This window comes from Clytia hemisphaerica, unplaced genomic scaffold (assembly GCF_902728285.1).
Source record: "Clytia hemisphaerica strain Z4C2 unplaced genomic scaffold, Clytia hemisphaerica genome assembly, whole genome shotgun sequence".
NCBI classification, from domain to species: Eukaryota; Metazoa; Cnidaria; class Hydrozoa; order Leptothecata; family Clytiidae; genus Clytia; species Clytia hemisphaerica.
Genome location: NW_027104188.1, coordinates 296,371 through 316,665, shown reverse-complemented (window position 1 = coordinate 316,665; position 20,295 = coordinate 296,371). Strand labels below are relative to the sequence as shown.

General features: G+C 34.6%; 2 protein-coding genes across 2 annotated transcripts; both read left to right on the top strand.

Annotated features, from left to right (window-relative positions):
• Positions 1 to 94: 94 nt before the first annotated feature.
• On the top strand, positions 95 to 6,192 carry LOC136814944 (T-complex protein 11-like protein 2). Its single transcript, XM_067071371.1, has 8 exons — positions 95 to 354; positions 3,063 to 3,183; positions 3,567 to 3,793; positions 3,924 to 4,060; positions 4,180 to 4,334; positions 4,513 to 4,691; positions 5,234 to 5,409; positions 5,646 to 6,192. Exons 1-8 carry the CDS (start codon positions 227 to 229, stop codon positions 5,906 to 5,908), a joined length of 1,386 nt encoding a protein of 461 aa, XP_066927472.1. The 5' UTR covers positions 95 to 226; the 3' UTR covers positions 5,909 to 6,192.
• Positions 6,193 to 6,617: 425 nt separating this feature from the next.
• LOC136814945 (uncharacterized) lies at positions 6,618 to 19,313 on the top strand. Its single transcript, XM_067071372.1, has 6 exons — positions 6,618 to 6,794; positions 7,249 to 7,403; positions 8,435 to 8,609; positions 8,932 to 9,081; positions 17,624 to 17,889; positions 18,772 to 19,313. Exons 1-6 carry the CDS (start codon positions 6,740 to 6,742, stop codon positions 18,934 to 18,936), a joined length of 966 nt encoding a protein of 321 aa, XP_066927473.1. The 5' UTR covers positions 6,618 to 6,739; the 3' UTR covers positions 18,937 to 19,313.
• Positions 19,314 to 20,295: the final 982 nt, after the last annotated feature.

Here is a 20,295-nt window from a genome sequence, read left to right as displayed (position 1 = left end):
TTCTGAATTTCTGTATAATGGCTGTTTTGAGAAAATCTTTCATTGCGCAGACGCGAAAAAATGTAAACAAATGAAAATCGAAAGTGCTCGAATTTGCTAGAAATTTAAAGCAAAAAAAGACAAACTGATCAGCTGAGACCGTCAATGGCATTTCATTTCAGTATTCATCTACCTTTCAAAGCATCAACATCAAGGACATCATAATTAGTTACAACGAACATAAATCATGTCTGCAACTGAACAAATATCTGGAAACATTGAATCAATCGTTGCAAACATGGCACTTGCACACGAAATGATCATGAACGATGACTTTCAACTCACAGCTTTGAACGAGGCTTCTGAAAACAGCAGGTTTATTTTATATTTTCTTCTTAATTTTCCTTTGAAGAAATGAGACAAAATGTTTAGAGAATATGCTGTTTGGCTGTACTTCTTAAAATTGTTAAAAATAGCACTTTGTATTGGAGATTTTTCATTTTTATTCCAGATAAAAAACTTTCACGCTATTCAGTTTTAAATGTTAAGTCACACTAGACTACACTCATCATGCTGCAAACAACGACTTGTTACCAATCTTTACTGATCATTTCATAGTTTCTACTGGTCCATCTGAAGCTTTTACTGTTTCTATTCTGTCCGGTTAAAAGTCTTATACCGTGAGAGGTCCTAAATCCGACACCACTGCCTAAATCCGATGGGGTCTTTCAAAGATACAAACTAAAATAAAAACAAACCTTTTGCTGTGACGCAACGAAGATACCAAAGTGTCAACAAAACTGAGAGATTTGATACACTGAACCAATTGAACCAAATAACAATAATTTTTCAAAGAGGCCACCCTGTTGAATAATTATGTAGTCCAGCAGAAAAACAATGATAAAACCATGTATAATTATTACAATATGCATGATGCAGTTATTATGCATGGCTCTATCATAGTTTTTATGACTGGACTACATAATTATTCAACAGGACGTCCTCTTTGAAAAAAGGTCTATTTGCTTCTTATAACAAAACAAATATTTTTTTATTGCAATATGCACAACGTCATAAATGGCAACAGTAGTAACAGCATCATAAAAAGTAATGAGATGTTTTGATTTTCCAAAGCAGACAAAAATATAAAAGAGGTCTGTGTACGAGTGTGCTCATTTTGAAACGTTACGTAATCAAGCCTGGTTTTTATTACTTTACACTGGCACTTGGCTTGATTGCGGGCCTTCCGTAAATAAACATCCGGACTTATGGGTGGTAAAGAGGGCGTTGATAGTTGCCGCCTCATTGATTCAATGTTTGTTATTCAAATTAAGTGCTACCGCATCCGTCCCTTTTTTCAACTTTGCGCCATTTTTGCTATTTAGTCTGTTTGTTTCTTGATGGAAACCAGCCCAAGTAGTTTCGTATTTTTCCCGCACAAGTCACTTTTATTACAAAACTGTTATCGTTTTAAAAATGAGCAACTGATCCAGAATAAAAGGTAATCATTTTTACAACTCACACTTTTTAATTACATTAATTGACATCTTGACATTACAGCTATCTTGTTAGATGTTTTGTTTCGAGAGTTCTAGCAATAGTTTATCGTTCAACTTGGAGAGGGAATGTTTGTAAACATTGAATTCTTTTTCATAACAGTTATTTGGGGGGTCGGAATTAGGCAGGGGTGTCAGATTTAGGACCTCTCGCGGTATTTTGAAGCAGAATCTAAAATCTTAGCCCGGTTTCTCAGATTTCTCAAAATCAGAAATCAGGAAATTTTAAAATAGGGGAAACTTTTTTTCCAAAAATCAGAAAAACGGGGGAGTTTTTCTCAAAAATCGAAAATGCGTGGAGAAATCAAACTTTTCAAAAATTAGGTGAGGCAATGTGGAAATGCGTGAGTCTCATGCCCTATGCGTAAGAGTTGGCACCTTTGAAGATTAAAAGTTACGAAAAAAACCTATATATACCGTAAGTTGGTCTAATGTCGACATCCGTCTTCTAATTTCGACACCCTTCTTTAGAGATAGGAACAATAGAAACTGAGGAAGCTCGGAATCGCTGATTGACTTTGATTAGCGCAATGAGAGGAAAAAATCTTTAGTCTATCAGTGATTTCGACCATCTTATTATTCCAATCTATAAAGAAGGATGTCAAAATTAGAAGACGGATGTCGACATTAGACCAACTTACGGTATAGGTTTTTTTCGTAACTTTTAATCTTCAAATTACCAATATAATACTACTTTGAATATTATCTTAAGATAAATTCAATTTGAAAAATATAAATGCCAATCAAAGGGTCATTTCAGACTCAAGAATTTTTTCATTTCCCTTCTCAAATTATTCTTACTACGCTCAAAAAATTACTGTCCAACTGAAATTCCTTATTGACAGCACTGGACTAGCTTCCTGTAAAAAATGCACACAAAATATTAAATGCTGTGAAAGCACTTAATCATTTACTTGACTCATATGGAAAGAATATGCCACAAAATCTCTAAAGCAAAGAGACTTGTGAAAAATAACTCAGCGTTTTTTAGTGAAATTTACATTTAATCAAAATAAATTGACCTCTACGCCTCCATTTGAAAAGTTAATTTACAGACAACTTTGCAAGAAAAATATCAACAGGGGAGAAGACACTCACCTAGATAATTGCACCACACCAACTTACATCCTTTTTGTTGGAACGCATCATTTAGACCATGTACAGACGTTACTCTTTCAAATTGTTTCAGTATGCTCTCCGTTACGGATCGAGAGTGATGTTTCAGAACATTTCGAAGTTATAAAAAGGAGCAGTTCAGTTTCAAAGAAAATAGTGGAGCAAAACTGTTTTAATCTGTTTTGCTTTGTTATGTCTGGGTGAACTTTTATTCCGAACCTCAGAGTAGTTTGACTAACTGACACTACCCAAAAAATCATATGAAAAAAGAATTGCAGGGGCTTCTTCTCTAGAACTTGCTGTCTTTAAGGTACTTCCAGCTCTCTTCCTGGAAAAATATAATATCTAATCTTTTTTTTTTTTAATCTTAAGGTTATTTTGAAAAAGTAACTCAATTTCTTTATTTTCTAGTTTGGAGAAAAGAATTCATGATGTCTTACATAAAGCATTCTGGGATGTATTAGAAGAAGAAGTTAAAAGCGAACCGCCTGAATTTAAAAATGCATTCAATCTTTTAATGGAAATGAAAATGGTAAGTTATTCTTAAAATTAAATTTTAATTTTATTTGTGACTCACTAGGAGTTGAGCTATTTTTCACTTCTAGATTTCTATGTTAAAATTTGGAACTTGCAAGGAAAAGTTATAGCCAAAATATCTATATTATTAGAACTAATCTTATATTATGCTAGGTAAAAAATCAGTGTTTTTCAGAAAAAACCTGTTTAAAGGTGTGGTCTGATCAGATTCTTTTGAAAAGATTTATTATTGAAAACTGTATAGTATAATTTTAAATTCCTGAACTTTTTTAGGCTTTATTTCTGTTATCGATAAGCAAATTATCAGTATAATTTTTTTTTAGAAATTACTTCTGAAATTGTCTAGCTTGTTTTAAATTCTTTTTATTATTTCATCAGCTTATTTTGGAAATAATTCCGAAAAGTAAGGCTGCAAGTGCAATGCGTACAGAGATAGAAGAAACCCTTGACGAGGAACTTATAAAACAACAGATTGATCACAATGCATTTGATATTGTATCTTGTGCCTCATTCATACTTTCCACACTTTCGAAAATTTGTGCTCCAGTTCGGGATGCAAGAATTAAAGCACTTAAAGCAAAGACAGACCTTGTACCTCTACTAAGGTAGGCAGTTATATAATATTTTTTTAATTCATTATCAAATATTTTAAATTGTTTGAAGAATTGAAAATTTTTGCTCAAAATGTTTGTCACTTCTTTTCCTTTTCCTCTGATTCATTTAACTTTTTTTTAGAGGGACATTTGAATTAATCAACCTGATGAAAATCGACATCGCGAATTATGAAATCAAATCTATAAAACCCATCCTTATGAAACAAGCAGTAAAATATGAAGACGAAAAGTTCAATGAATTCCTAAAAGAAAACAAAGGTTAGTTAGATGAGATTTCTTTTATGGAGGGTATTCAGCATCAAAATAATTTTCTGTTTTCATTTACTCGCCTTCTAGAGGTCTTATTGCCAAATTGTTTTTACTTTTTTTCTTTTTAGATGGTTTAAATTTGACAAAAATTTGGCTGAAAAATGCATTGGATATTATTAACTCAATCAGGAGTCCATCTTCCCAAAACAAAGTTACCCCAGGGGTTGTCATAACAAACGCTTACTTGTCATTGTTATTTCCAACCTCTGAACTCTGCCCTGAGGTTAGTTTCATGAATATATCTTTCTATTTTTTGCTATAATCAATTTAAATAATAAATTGATTAAAAATATAATCAATTAAAAAAATTCAGACGTTATTGTCTAAAGTTTGTTTATATTTAAAAAAATTGTTTATGACATGAAGTTAATGAATGCTTTAAATTTTTATTTTCGATTCAGACTTTATTTATGGATGAACTTCGTTTGAAACAAATTTCTGGACAGTTTGAAGTCTTGATCAATACAGTGTCTTCGTTGACGTATTGTTTACATTTTTTGCCGCCACACCTCTCCACTGATGAAGACTTCATTATTCATTTAAAGAAGACTATTTTTATACTCATTCAAGGATCTAAATGGTAAATATACAAAATATTCATTATTGAATGTTACATTCAAAATATTTTGAATCCTTTCTATAGAAATAGTAATGAATAGGCTAAAATATTCATTCTCCCAATATTGAGAGGTCAAACATTGAAATTCAAAGTGATTCCATGTAATTAAGCTCCCGTTATATAGTTATAATGACCACGTAAGTACAATTAAGATAGCCAGGATATACCTGTCGGAAATTAACTCGTGTTTTCAATGTCGTTGATACCTTTTTGATTGTCCCGACATTTCCTGTACATCTATGAAAAAAGCAATCATTAATTCGATAGTTAACTATTGAAAAATCTAGCAAAGGTTTGATACCTGTTTGTAAACAATAAATCTTTTGTTTTGAAATAAATAAAAATGAGCTAATGAGTCTCGGTAACTTCCGTCAAGCTCCGTAACATTTTCTTCGTGGATTCATAAGGTTTTTGGATAGGAATTAGGATTGAAAGTAATAACTAGTCTGTACATCCAGTTTGAGTTAATTTTAATGTTACAATCATATCGTTTTTTTTCTTAGGGATGAAACTTTGGTTGAAAGTATTTTCTTGCAAATACAGACAGAGACAGAAAAAGAATGTAGCAAGCGTGAGATTGAATTGAAGACGCCAGCCCAGTGGGATATTTTGAGGAACCAACTGAAAGGTTTACTAACAAACGACAAACAAGAACCTAATCAACTCAAAACTCTCATCAGTAAGTTCCAAATAAGCTATATTGATTGCTCATTTTGATTTTCTTGCGGAATTGATATAATTCATTTTTGTTTTCATATTTTTTATTTTAATCCAAGACGTTATTTAAAAATAGAAAGATTTCGATAAACTTTATCGTGACTAATAATACCCCTCGAAGTTAAACGAAACAATCATTTTTTAAAGATATTTACCGTTAATCAAATAAAGTCATAAGATGTCCTCCTTTACTTTTAGAGTCAAGAATACGGGACTATGTTCTACTTTCGATGACGTCACAGACGCTTCAAACGCCGATGTTTACAGTTTTAGCGCCCATTCAAAACGAACTTAAAGAATTGAGCACTCGTTTCGTCCGAGTTGTCAATCATAACAAACAAGTGCATTGTGCGAGATATATGGACATTGTTGAGGAACTTCTCGGAATTAAATCGGACGATGATTCCGATTCAGAATCCGAAAAGGAAATCGGGGAAAATTCGACTGATAAAACGGAATAACCTGTAAATTGAGCTTTGAAAAGCTCTCTGCATAAATTTTGAATTTTTATTACAGTTTTTTAGATTATAAAAATCTTTTTTTAGAGAGCCTACTTAGTTAGTAGTGATATATTTTATTTATATCGGAATATTTTATTGTCAAGTATTCGTTGTTGTTTTATATAATGTGTCATGTTTATTGTAGTTTTAATGGATTTATTTTTGTGTTTTTTTGTATTGATTGTAAATAATACCTTGTAATTCTATTGAAGTATATTTCGAAAGATATACCCCGTAAAAATGAACAGCGCTATAATTACCATTTTCACAAGAATGAAGTTTTAATCTTGGATCAGCAATATTGTGGAAAAATTTTTCTAAAATATCAGGCTAGAGCTTTTTCAAAGTTGGTTATACTCTCAGCTTGATAGTGATTTAACCACGCCTTAAACTTATTGGTGTTCATGTGGGCAATATCAAATATCATTAGTGCAATGTCTTGTTCCAGTTAATCAATTATTTGATTTTTTGAAAGTAGCTTTGCAATGTTTTGAAAGGTACTTTTCGAAATTTGTAGATTTTGCAGATGAATTACAAGCTTAGAGCCCAGGTGCAGCAATGCGGCAAACAACCTATGTTAAACGCGTTTAGAATGCGCGATGTGTGCATTCTACCATGACCAAAATCTTTTCTCGTGTAAACAAATTAAGATTTTTCTTTATGTTTTTGAAAACATTTATGAAATTATAATTCTCCCAATATGGCCGCCGCTATATTTTGAAAATGGAATTAATTAGAGGCAATTAAAATGTATTTTGAAGATTAAACTTTTAGACTTTGCTTTTGGAAAACATGCAGGCACTTTTTTGTGTCTCCTTATTTTTCATTATCGCCTGTGTGGTTTCAGGTAGGTATTCTTAATTTACACTTTGATGTTGTTTGATTTTTATGGTAGTAAGCTTATGAATTAAATCCCTTTTTGAATTGTCGACGTTTTCTTCATTTTAGTCCATATTTTTTAGAATTCATGACACTTAAGAACAGAGTTGATATACACGCTTTTTTATAAGAGTAGACTATATAAGAACATAAGGCTTCGATGGCCAAAATGTTAAGAAAAAGTTATAAAAATTTTAAGGGTTGAAACTCAAAAAGTTAAGAACATCCGAAGGCTTCAAAAATTTTGGATGTTCTTATGAAAAAAACATGTAGTACATAGTCCCTCTATTTTTGTTTTTACCGTTCCACAGGCACATACGTTCAAGGATTTTAAACGGGTGGCTCTCTACTCATTCGGGTAACTTGTGCACATACAGTAGCCCGTGGTGCATAATCTGATTCAAGTTCCATTCATATTCCAGGGGAGAAATTCAGTTGGACGTCAGCCGATGCAGCAGCTCAGGCCGACAAAACTACATGTAAACCATTACAGAAATATGAAAATGCTGCATTGAAAAGTACTGAAAATGCAAAAGATGTTCAACGTACATCACTTGGTGCAGTGGATAATGCCCAGGTAATTATTTTATTCAACTAACCATAAGCCATAATCCCATAATACTGTGAATTTGGCTTGTCTCGTTGTAGGTGTTTTTTTTTAAGAAAGTATAGTGAGTTTCTATTCGTGCTCCAGGTAACTCGGCTTTTCAACCATGCTCTAAAACACTGTTTCCATTTATATTTTGTGGACCATTTTAATACAGTGTAAAAATCCTTTCACCTAACTAGACAGTGGGCATATCTTTGATTCTAACTTACTGACAGAATATATTGTGTACCTTCTAAGTAGAAAAATAAGTTTATGCACTGTATTTTTATTACTTGCTGACTTGAAAATCACCATTTTATCTTTAACACCACTTTCTCACAGACCCACTGGGGACCCCTTCCCACTGGAAAAACTGGCCAAAATATCCTCACTGAATTTTCTGATTTGAAAACGAAAGAATTGAAATCCCCATCCATAAAAAATATGGGAATATCAATCTCCACCGAGTTGTAGTCCGTTATTTTTATCCCCACTGGCTGAAAATATTCTCATTGATTCTTATTTAAAAAAAGGACTCTAAATGAAAATCTAAAGAACAAACATTTTGTGGAATGACATCCCTTCCATTTTTACTGATCCACATTCGTGTAAAACATAAAAGAATTAGAGCTTTCTGTTTGAGGAACGATAAAAAGATCAGCGAAGAAATTGAAACATGCAAAATAGTGCATTGGGCTTAAAAAGAAAAAAATTGTGCACCCCATGTCGAGGAGGTCCATTTCCGTTCCAAGGGGGTAAGGTTTGAAATGCAGTGGAATTCCATAAGGGGAGACGAAAATCCGTCAAAAATAAGCGGAATTTCAAGGGGGTAATGATTGAAAATTTGTCAAAATTCAAAATTCCAGAGGGGTATGATCCTAAAATTACCTGGAATTTCAAGAAGTTGATCACAAAAGGTTTTTTTCTGGAAAAGCCCATTTCGTTAAACTTCAAAAAAGCACCATTTAGTCCTACGTCCGAACGGGTGACATATGACGTACGTGTTTTCAACTTAATAGGTATGTGGTGGTTTATGTTGTGAGATGGAGAATTGTGATTTAGCAGAGTTCAACAAATTGAAACAATGTTATGCAGTGCAATGTAGTAATCTGAAAAGTTGTGATATTGATTCTAATGGTGATGCTACTGTACTCACTTTCTCCAGGAAAACCGGAGCTGATGTATGGACCAGAAGTAAGTGCTCTTTTCCAAATAGTTCAACTGAATCTTGTTTATAAAACCTTAGACTTTTTTATGGGATGTGCAGCTTTAATATCTGATGATAAAGATAAAGAGACACTCGTTATTTTTACTGTCTATAAATCAATTCAATCTTTCAAAATCTCTTGGATTCCTTGTATGCCACTATCTCAGTGAACCGGCGAAAAATATTTAGTAGCTCAACTAAAATGACTGATTTTACGTCACTTACAACCAATCAGCTGTTGGGTCTATAAAGTGATGTTGAAGACATGGAAGTGATGCATATCATGAATTATTTAATTCCATTTCTCAGGCTTCAAAGCACAAGCATCAAAGCCAGCAGCAGAAACAGCAGTAGGTAATCAACCCTCGAGTCCGGTGGTCGAGCAACATCCATCAAATACTGTCAATGGTGTACAAAAAAGCCAAATTCCTGATCAAGATAATGCCAGCAAGAAATCGGGTATGTGATAAGGGTAATTTCAGATCGTGCAAACTTCAAGGCCGTTGGATACTTGCCTAGTAATATTTGTGTAATAAGGTAATCCTTTTCTGAGTTATGACGGCCTGTTGTTTTGGGCAGAAGTATAAATGGACTCGTTTATATTATTTTCATTACGGTTTCTTCCAAATCTTTTTCTTTTTCCTTGAAATATGGTACTTTTGCCCCGGAAAAGTCAAAAAATTTCTATTACCTAAATCGGAGCATAAAAAGTACTTCTAGCATTTCTATATCAAAAGTTTTTAAGGCGGTGTAACCCTAGCCCGGAGCCACTTAAAGCTTTAGACTGGATGGCGCCGATTTTATTTGGCAGACTTTATTTTTCTGGCTTTACTTGAGGTGGTAGAAGATATTTTTATGTTTCTATTATAGTTTCATAAATTTTTGGTGGGGTTTTATGATATCCATATATGTTCCATTGTTTTGGTGGTTTCATATAAGTTTTGTGAAATAATTCCAAAATGGTGATATCTAGTCTATTTGACTGGACTCAACACTATAAAATTTTTTCAGAAAGCGAAGTTCAGTCAGAAGTACACTCTAGTCTAGTGCTCCCTCTCTGGTAATACAAAACTAAAAAAGGTTTGGTAAAAATAGGGTTAAGGCTCTGGAGAGAAGGTTTCTTATAAATTACTGGGGGAAAAAAGTTCTCAACGACCAGTAAGTAAGTCTGCGACCGCAGTCGGAGGCGAACCGAAGGCTCCTCTTTCGAAAGCTATCTACCCGAAGGTAGGGCAGGGTGCCACTCTTTCTCCCTGGACTGCTCCATTTACCCTTGATCCTTCTCTTAATTGCTGAGCATCAAGTAGAGAGGCATCAAGTTATCATTTTGATAATCTTTAGTATAACCCGGCTGGGGGTTGAACCCAAAACCTTGCAAACCGTAGCCGGATGCTCTGCCACCGCACTACGGTCGCTACACTACAACAACCAGTACTGATTGTACTAATTTCAAAATTTGAGGTGGCCTCTCTAATTTGGAAAAAAAATACAGAAAAGTTTCAAGGGGAGGAAAGTATTAACAACAAACGAGCTACTGGCAAATATGACTTTCTTACCCAACCAAAGGACCAAAAATACTGATAATATATGATTAGGCTGCAAACATCCCCTCTAATATGTTTTGATATTGGGGATGCGTATCGTGTATAAAATTCCTGTCCAGGAGTTGCCCCCGTCTTTGTGTTTTTGAGTTTTAGAAACTTTTAAGTAAGTTTTATATGAGAGATCTTTGAATTTCTTTAAATTTGAATTAACATTTTGAATGGCTAGGGGTTAATACAATCATTGGATTTCTGAAGACTTTTAAGAAAAACGAAGCAGGCTACCCCAAAAAATTTGGGGGAACTCTCGGACAAGAAATTCTATACACGATGCACATTTTAAGTTTCTTGATATATCAAAACATATCAAAGGGGATGCGTGCAGCCTAATATATGATATGCTACAACACCTACAAAACTCATTCAATTGTAGCAGACTTCATGATCATATTCAATAATCAAAATAGTGTTTGTACCATCATGGTGATGGATTGTCACCGGAACGCTAACCGTTTCAGTAAAACATCTTGTGTAAGATGTGAATCTTGTGCTTCGAAGTACTTCTTTTTCAAGCGTTAGCACACAGCCTTGTATTCTTAAATTCAAACATCTTTGCAATCCTTTCAGTTTTACCAAAAACGAACATTTCGTGAATGGATTGGTTGAACAGCATTTGGTTGCTTCTTCTTTGCAATATTGTTCAAATTTCGAATGATGATTATCAGCATGTGCTACCAAAATGATCATCGCTAACATGATGTGAACTATCAAAATTTTATGAATCATACTTGAAGCTCTGAAACTAAGAAGAGATGAGCTTTAATGACAGCACAGTGGCACACCCCGTTAGCTCGCAACTCTAGTACTCCCCCGGGCCTTAGACAGACCATTTTTGCATAATCCCCCCCCCCCCTGGGAGGTTGACTGACTAATCTTTGGGGCAGAGAGAGAGAAAGACTTTTAAGATAAATCTGGATTATCTTTTTCACGGGTGATTGCAAAATCTTCAAAATCTTACTAAAACTTATACTTAACACCGCTCAATGTTGTCTTTCCTTCAAGAAAGGTCCTAAACAAAATGGTCAAAACTTTTCGCAATCAGTTCATTATTTATTTTGCGGGCCGTATTGATACTTTTCAGTTTTTCAGCTGTCATTTCTCAAAATTCAGGGAAAAGATATCATAAAAAAACCAGTGCACATCCCAAGTAATTATCTTTTTCCCTTGAATATTTGCATCTCATCCGTTCGTTTTTCATTCGTAATTTCACGTTTACTTATTTCCAATGAGAAAACATTGTTGTTTTTTTTTGTCAATTTTTGACCCTTCCCATTTTGGATATACCACATCATATAAGACCACAACCCTAAGACCCCTAACGATTAAAGAAGGATAAAGATAGAGAAAATAGTAAATACATCATCAAAAACCTAGTTTTCCCAAATCCCCTTTGATATGAGGCAGAGGTGAGCGATAATCAAAATTAGTTCTGCCCTTTGGGTGAAGGAAGGCGGTATCAGGGCGGTATCCCCTAATTTTACCTATGTCGTATACGTCGATAGTCTACTGTACCATACTCACTGGATTTTAAGATAATCTACTCAACTTTCAAATCAATTTGTTTGATCACGTTTTTTTTTATAAGAATACACTTTATAAGAATGTCCATGATGAAAATGGCCAAAAAATTTAGAATATGCTAAGAATATCACCATCATGGAATTTTGCTTTTCAAGCAAAGAATGTCATTTTTAGAGTATTTTAAATTATAAATTGCCAATTACCCCCAAGTAACAAGAATGCTGTAAGAATATTTTAGGATGATTTTCCCAAAAAAGTTAAGAATATCCATGATGAAATGGATTTACACCATTCTTATAAAAAAAAAGCGTGTAGATTGACGTGATCACTTTGATCGACCAATCAATGCTCAGAATCATGGAATTATAAACTTGTACCAACTTTTTAAAGAATTAATTTTCGATCTTGTTCTCAACAGTTTTGAAACATATGGATCTTTTCCCATATTTTTACAATTTTTTTTTTTTGGTGAGTTTAGTTTTTTGGTGACAATATTGTAAAATATTGTCACTGAAAATTAAAGCAGCGACATGTAGATAATTATTTGTCCTCCCATTTCACTACTCTCGTTCATCCCATTAGAATGAAAACACATAAATTGAGGGAAGATTTACTCGCTTATTTACTATCTTTCGAGACATTCTTTCAAGAAGAGTGGCAGCAAGATTTTAATTTACAAAGGCTCAGCTATGAAGTCATACCACACTATTCTGCTAACTGTTCTCTGTATTTTTGTGAACCATGGGGTCTCAGCTTACGAAGAAATACCAGAGGAAACCCGACAATTCTGTCGAGAACAAGCTATAGAGCATTGTGTTGATAATGAAGAGCCAGCTCCTGTTGGGATTGAATCTTTTGGTGGTGAATCAAAAACACATAGTGGTATCCAAGAACCAATCGAGAAAACTGGAAAATTGGAACCAGAAACAGATTCCAATGTGAAAACGACAACATCAGAGCCTTTGCTATATGAAAAGATAGCAAAATTGGGAAATGAAATAGATCGATTTGCTAAAATAACGACGACATCAGAACCTTCGATGAATCAAAAACAAAATGTATACCAGATCTCCAAAGTGTTATCAACGAATACCAAAAGAAGCGAAAGTCTTTCGGCAAAAGGATACCACAAATTAGAAAGATTGCGACGTGACGTTTCCAAAGACAAGATTTCGAGAATTTCAAGATTGGGAAGAAATCGGCGTGCGGTATCTCCACCAAATAGTAATGTCACTAGTTGCTGGATACAAACAACCCAAAGTTGTATCGATGGGCTTCGTCGAAGAGATGGCGAATCTTGTCCTTATGCAGATTTTCCGATGGAAGATGAAATCTGTATGGAGAACATTGGATGTTATTGGATACAATATATTATCCAAATGCTTGTCTGTGACTAAAAAACTAGTGAAGAAATCAACGAATGCATTTATATGAGTAAAAGACAACCTCGTCCCTGTGTATCCCAGGCTTTATTCACCTTACTTATGGACACTAGAGAATACATCTTTTCGACCGTAGCCGCCAATTGCTGTGCGGGCATTTTTTTCCGCTTTATCCCACTAAAACCGTCCCAGTCCTTTTTTCGCACCTATAGACAATATAAAAATGTGTCAAAAAAGACTGGGACGGTTTTAGTTGGATAAAGTGGACAAAAAATGCCCGCGCGGCAAGTGGTGGCTACGGTCGAAAAGGTGTATATTATCTGGCGCTATCAGTATGCATCAAAAATCTGATAATACGCAGGGAACGAGGTTGGAGTGAGGGTAGGGGCAAATTTTAAATGTTTTCTTGTCATGTTTATCAAAGCTTGTTATTATTTTGACCACGTTGTAATTAAATTTGAAACATAAAGAAATATATGTCTCGTAATTAAACATGAAATTCAGATATCGTATTTCTCCAATCTCTGGTGTTAAAGGTTTTAATTTTAAATAAGTGTTCCCGTTTCATATCAGACACATATTTCATCAGGACAGCGTCTGCCTATTGTTATATTATGCTTATTTAAGCATCAAAAAATCTTTTTTCTTTTCCTCTTTCTGACCAATATTGCTCCACATCCGTGTCAATCCAATGTGAAAAGGCTTGTGAATTAAAATTGATGAGTAAACAAAACGATACGACTGCTCTTATTGAAAAACAAAACGTTTAAGCTCTTTACAAGGTAGTTTGAAGAATATATTTTCAAATTACGAAAGGCCTTTAATAATTAGTAATGTAGGTACCTGGGATAGACTCTCTTATTATTGCCACCGCGGGGAGCCTAAAGCTCCCGAGGATGGCATTTATAGCTTCACGCATAAGGAAGTTGGGCAAACATATCATAATTTTGCGCGCGTTTTTCAGTATTTTAGTTCCGCTTAACGGTAGCATTCTTATCTTACGGTCTCTCTATTGTTTTATCATCATCAAAAAGACTTTTCCGGAGTTATTTTGATCTGATTACTCATTTTGAAATGTCAGTTTGTCTTTTTCTTATCCCTGGAGAGTTAGTGAATCTAAGGAAATTCCCTTTTTCTGGGAAATTCCCTTTTATACCACAAGTAGTTATTAAGCGCTCTTCATAGGTTAAAAATATTACTCTATTCAAAGGATTTGAACTGTTATGTTCCTAAACGTGTACATTAGTAAAATAACATATGAAGAGCAGTATCTTCAGATATACGCTTTATATAGGAAAAACCAGTAAGTCATATGATTCCGGCTGGGCTGCTCTTAATTTTATATGAGTTTTTCAGGCTTAAATGTCAATATTAATGAAAATGGAAACCTGTACTGCTCAGTAATTTCTGAAATCTGAGGCTCAGATTCTTCTTAATTTGTTCTTAGGTTTTGGCCAAATTTCAGCCTCGTATTCTTATGAAATTGTTCTTATAAAAAACGTGTAAGACAAGGCACGGATGTCACTCTAAGTACACTGTAAATCACTCCCTTTACACATTTGTTAGCATTTGAAAGAATTTTGTCCCAGATGAGAGGTCACTATTAACAAAAATTACTGTAGGGCTAAGATCATTCCTTTTGAACGCAAATTCAACTCTATGTGTTCCTTTTTGCTGCGGTGGCACCTTAATGAAAGTTATGGCTAGTAGATATCACAAGTCCTTTATTACAATGATCTCGGGTCGGGGTACTAGGTTTGCGAGATGACGGGTATTTCCGAGCCAAAGCTCAAAAACCGAGCTTTTGAACGTTTTTACCACCCATTTGGCCTAAGCACCCTCCCCCGCTGATTCTTATGCAATTGATATCTTTGAGACAACATATCTGTCATATTTGAATAAATTTCTTAATTTTTTCTGTCGATTTTTTCAAATATATTTTGATATTTAGATCGCGTAAGATATTCACACTTTCGAAACTGTCAAATTCTGGGCCCCAATATTCTCTTCAAAAAGAACTTAGCAAGTCAATTCTGATATTAAAAAAAAAATTAAAATAAATGAAAATGTTGGTAATAATATTGATATTTTTTTTACGTTTTTACACTATAACCAAAAAAGTTCTTGGCATTTAGTTAGATCATTGCCCAGAGGGGGGGGGAGGTCAATAACAGTTGCCACAACTCCAAGATGAATGAGTTTTCAATCAATTAGATGAATGTGAGAGCCGATTAAATTTCACCGAAATGAACTTAATTCTCTCAGATGCATAATAAACGGGGGTTTGGAAAAATCTTATAAGACTTTGTATTATTTTTTTGTTGTGTAGCATTAAAGTCACAGTTATCGTTTTATGTTGAAGTAAATCATAGAATGGGGAAATTCTCCCTGTTTACTTTTAAAGGAAAAACTGTATATTTTAAGATAAGAAGAAAGTATTTCTTGCAGTTTTGAAGGAAAGTGATGTTATGTAATTTGAAAGGAAAATTAGGAAGATGCAAGTTATTACACCCACAACGGAAATTTGAAGTTATAAATTTGCAGATCGGTGTGAAAATATGTTAGAAAAAGTGTTTCTAAAATTGGGCGTTTTTTTGTTAAAATTGCTATCTTTTACATGGTCATCAGGATGCTCATTTTCGAGCCATTTTAAAGAATCTTTTAATGGATGAGGCTTTTGCATGAGAAAAAATACACATGACTCCCGAACTTGTGAGAATTCAGGTTCGATGTCAATATTCATGATCACCTCTATAAAAAGCTAGAAATAACAGGGTAAAATTTTATTCTGCACTTTATATAATGCTATTCCAATAATTGATCGAAAAGTGTTCACATTCTGGTTATCCTAAATGTGGTGTGCTACATAGGCGTTAAATTAGCTAACTTTGATGGTGAGATATTCATCAGACCGGATGTTATAACGAAAAAAAAATGTCCGGTCAACTTAGCAAAAATTCTCTGAGAGGGGTACAAATACTATTAAAAAGCGATTGAGTCTCTGTAAGGGTTCAAAAATCTCCTCGACTCCCTCAAAGGGTCATAAATTCTTGAAAATTGGACTAAAATTAAAAAGTTTTGGCTGAAATTTAGGGAAATAGTCTCTCTAAGGGTTGCAAAAACGTCGAAAATCGGACAAAACTTTCGAAATTCAGTCTCATAAAGGATCAATTTTCAAACTTTGGCTTGGACATACCCGTCATCTCGCAGACCTAGTACCCCCCCCTGGCCAATCATCCATTAGGGAGGGAAATTAAGCCGGGCCTAGAAATCACTAAGGTCGACACTATTTTTTTGTTTGAGCTGCACCATTACTCTGAGGTAACCATCAAGTCTCGAATTTGAACACACCCCTATCTCACGCCCCGGTAGAACTATCCTACATCGGAGATTAAAATTTCTATCGAAATTCCAAATGGGATAGAAATTCTATTGTTCCAAGCTTAAAAAATCCAGCCGAGAGTACAATTTTTCACATTGAATTTCAAGTGAGAATGAAATGAAAGTCAATTTCCCAGTGGAAATGAAATTGTGGAGCATTTTTCCCACCGGGGACGAAACATTTTCCGGTCACATTTTCCAGGCCACGGTGGTCAAATTAGGCTTTTTTATTACCGCTTACTTAATGACATAAATCCATTATCCTGTTCTTTATCATTCTTATAGCCTTAGAATATTTTTTTTAGCCCTTTATGGAGCGATGGCCAACGAAAGTGGTCAAAGGCGTCAGCGTCTCAAACCAGGGATTCGCAGCTCGAATCCCCACTCCTTCTAATGTTCCGTTCAGTTCATAGATAGCCGAGCCGGCTGGCCGTGGACCCCGTGAAAACAATCGAAAGACTGTCTAAAAGTCCTAGATTACTGGGCTATCTACGTAAAATATCGACTCTATCTATCTATAATATTTTCCAAGCTGGTACCATGCTTAAAGCAACATTTCCAAACGTTAGATTTTGACGAGCAGTGCTTAAAAATGGGGTCACTTTAAATTTCAGCTTTTGTTAAACTCAAGAAATTTAGAATTAAAGGTATGACCTAATATGGTAAAATAACGAATTGCAGAGTTTAAACTGTATGTTTCCGATATGCTTAAAAGCTGAAAATTGACATGAAGGAAGTTATGGTTAAGAGAAAATTTTCCATCTTGAGACTTACTCAATTCTTTTACCAAAGACGGGGGGTAAAAATGAGGTTTTCCCGTTTTTGAATATCGGGAAATCGGGAAATCCAAAATTTTTAAAGACAGAAAATTTTCTTTTATTATTTTGAACTTACCTACCAAGTTTGAAGGCGTTTTGACGATTCTACAAGGCTCTGTAAACCTAAACATAATTCACTGTGTGATGTCACAGACTTAGCTTATGTGGGCAAAATACAGTTATACTTTTTACCACCGTGGGCGGGTCTGTGACACAGGGATTTTTTCCCACAAGTGTTTCAGTTAATTTGACAATTATAGATTTCACGGAAGCTTATTTTACTTTATTTTCATTTTAGAGCCAGAAAAATCCGTCATGGATATTATCAACGACCAACAAATTGCAAAAATAGAATCCCTTACCAAAGAGTTAGAAGAAGCAGAGAAAATGGAGAAAGAAGGAGCCAGTGTAAATACCAACTCTAAGAAAGACAACATTGTTGAAGAACAAGATGATAAACTTGGTAGTGAAATTTCTTCTATTACTGGTCAACATTATTTGAAAGCTGATGACAAAGATATCACATCTTTTCAAGAAAATGATACTTCAACAGCTCACTCTAAGGTAACTAGTCTTGCTTTCTTCTATTCCATAACAATCTTGGTTTCCACAGTTTTAAGAAATAAGGTATTAGGTTGAACTGGGGGATTTTTTTAAGGGAAGAGGCTGGCCTGAATTCATAACAAATGCTTTAAAAGATCGCATATCACTACTGAGATCAAAGCATATATGTTGCAAACTGTCTCTCACACTGATGAAACCGGGCTTTATAAACTTGTCTAAAAAAGGGTGAAGGGGGTTAGACTTTAAGTGCAGGAAAGTCCTCTCTTAGGTGGGAGGGGGCTTCTGAGGTTACAAAATACCGGAATCCCGGTATTTTTTCATAAATGCTGGCGTACCGCCGGCAAAAAACTTCTCAAATACCGATAAAAAATGCTCTGACGGGTAGCGGAATACTTGTCTGAAAAAAACTCCAGTTCATCCCATCATTCATTGCATCTTTAAGGCAGAACGCAATGCGCTTTAGAATGGTAGATCTGTTCTGTTATTAAGACTCCTTTTTTGGAAGAAAGTTCGGTGTGTTAGACTACTTTTGACAACTTGATCACACGAATTCAGACCACTGACCTTTATATTATACCCTGGTAAAAGTTTTTCAACCTCGGCAAAGCAATACAATGATCGGAGTTTTTTTGAAAGTAAAAGTGAGTAGTAGCTCAGTAGCGGTTGTAATACATCGAGAGCGCTAGATCTACTACTATTCCTTGAATGCTTTTGATGATGTAGCGCCGTTAAACGTCTACTAATTTTTAACATCGCAATAGCTTCTTTGCGGGTACCACTTTCAAAGTAACTCCGATCAAAGATGGTCGATATAGCTTTGTCCCAGATAAAGGCCAGTGATTCAGATTCAAACATAAAAATCTCTTACTTTTTCTTTTGCAGCATCAACATAAACGTGACGTTCGACATAATCTCATTTCGCCCATCACCATTGGTGCATTTACCTGTATGGCAGTAATTGCTGTCAGTGGATTTGCCATGGCTATCATCAAATACAAAAAAGAACGAAGAGAGGGTGTCGATGATAAACAAACTCAGTCGCCCTAATTACATATTGTTTGCGTGATTCAAAGAGCTTTCGTTCAATACGGACTGAAACTGACATTGAGTGGTCTGTAGAATGGCCAATGGTGAACAATGATGGAAATCTGATTTTTCAAAAAAACACCCCTGTCTCGCAGCCCCGGTGGAACTTTTTTCCTCATTGGGGATGAAAATTTCCATCGAAATCCAAATGGCGATAGAAATTCTATTGTTTCAAGGATAAGAAATCCAGTGGGATGGTTTTGGAGTGCAATTTTTAAACATGGAATTTTGAATGGGCTGAAATTCAAGGGTATTTTTCCACCGGGGACGAAATTTTTGCTAAATTTCCAGCGGGTCTGTGACACACAGGGGTGTAAAAGATAACATTGGTTGGCTTACGATTACGTTTACTTGAATTTTATTTCTAACAACACAGCGGTTGAAATAATCTTCTGTATTATGCCAAAGATTTTTTTACAATAAGAGGGAAATTTAGAAATCAAATTACCACTGGGAGATGCTTACTGATGTCTTGTTAAGGATAATCAAGTATTTTATTAAGATTTTCACGCTTCTAAAAGGGGGGGGCGTACGGGGTTCGCGATTTCCGAAATACCGAATAATTTTGCCAAAATTTCCGAAATTCCGTAAAAAAATACTTGCAATTCCGATACCAAGGGTATTTTTCCTCTTTTTGACTAATTTTTCATCAAATTTCCCAAAATTCCGAAAAAATGGGGTAAAAACTTTACAATACCGAAATTTAGAAGCTAAAATTCATGGATTTCCGATATCGAAACAATTTCAAAATTCCGTAATACCGAAGGAATTTTGCCTGATTTCCGAATTTCCGAAGAAAAAAGGGTCGATTTCCGTAATACCGAAAAACCGTACGCCCCCCCCCCACTAAAAGTCTCCAAATATTTTGTCTAACTTATTTTTACAAAGTCAAGATATTTGACAATTGAAATTACTTTTTTTAAACGTGAATTAGGAAAATAGTTGGGCAAGGAATATGAACATTAAGAATTAATAAAATCTAAATTAAAGAAAGGAACAAACATGACAATTAAAAAAACCTTGATTGTCCATTTAAAGATCTTCCAGTCAGCTTTTCAAAACTTAAACATTATCCCTTCTCGAATAAATCTACTGTGTTTAAGGATTGACGAGCTCCTGAGACCAAAGTAAGTTTTGGTTGAGCTCAAATTTACTTTTATCGAGTCCAAATCACCGAGCAGCCTCCCTCATCATGCTATCCTGCGAAATTCTTTCTCTCATCCTGATGACAAAAATTTTCAAACTGGTTCATTTATTCAAACTATACTCAAAATAACCCAAATCACTCCCTATTCCTCAAATTTTTGCCCTTTCATGCAA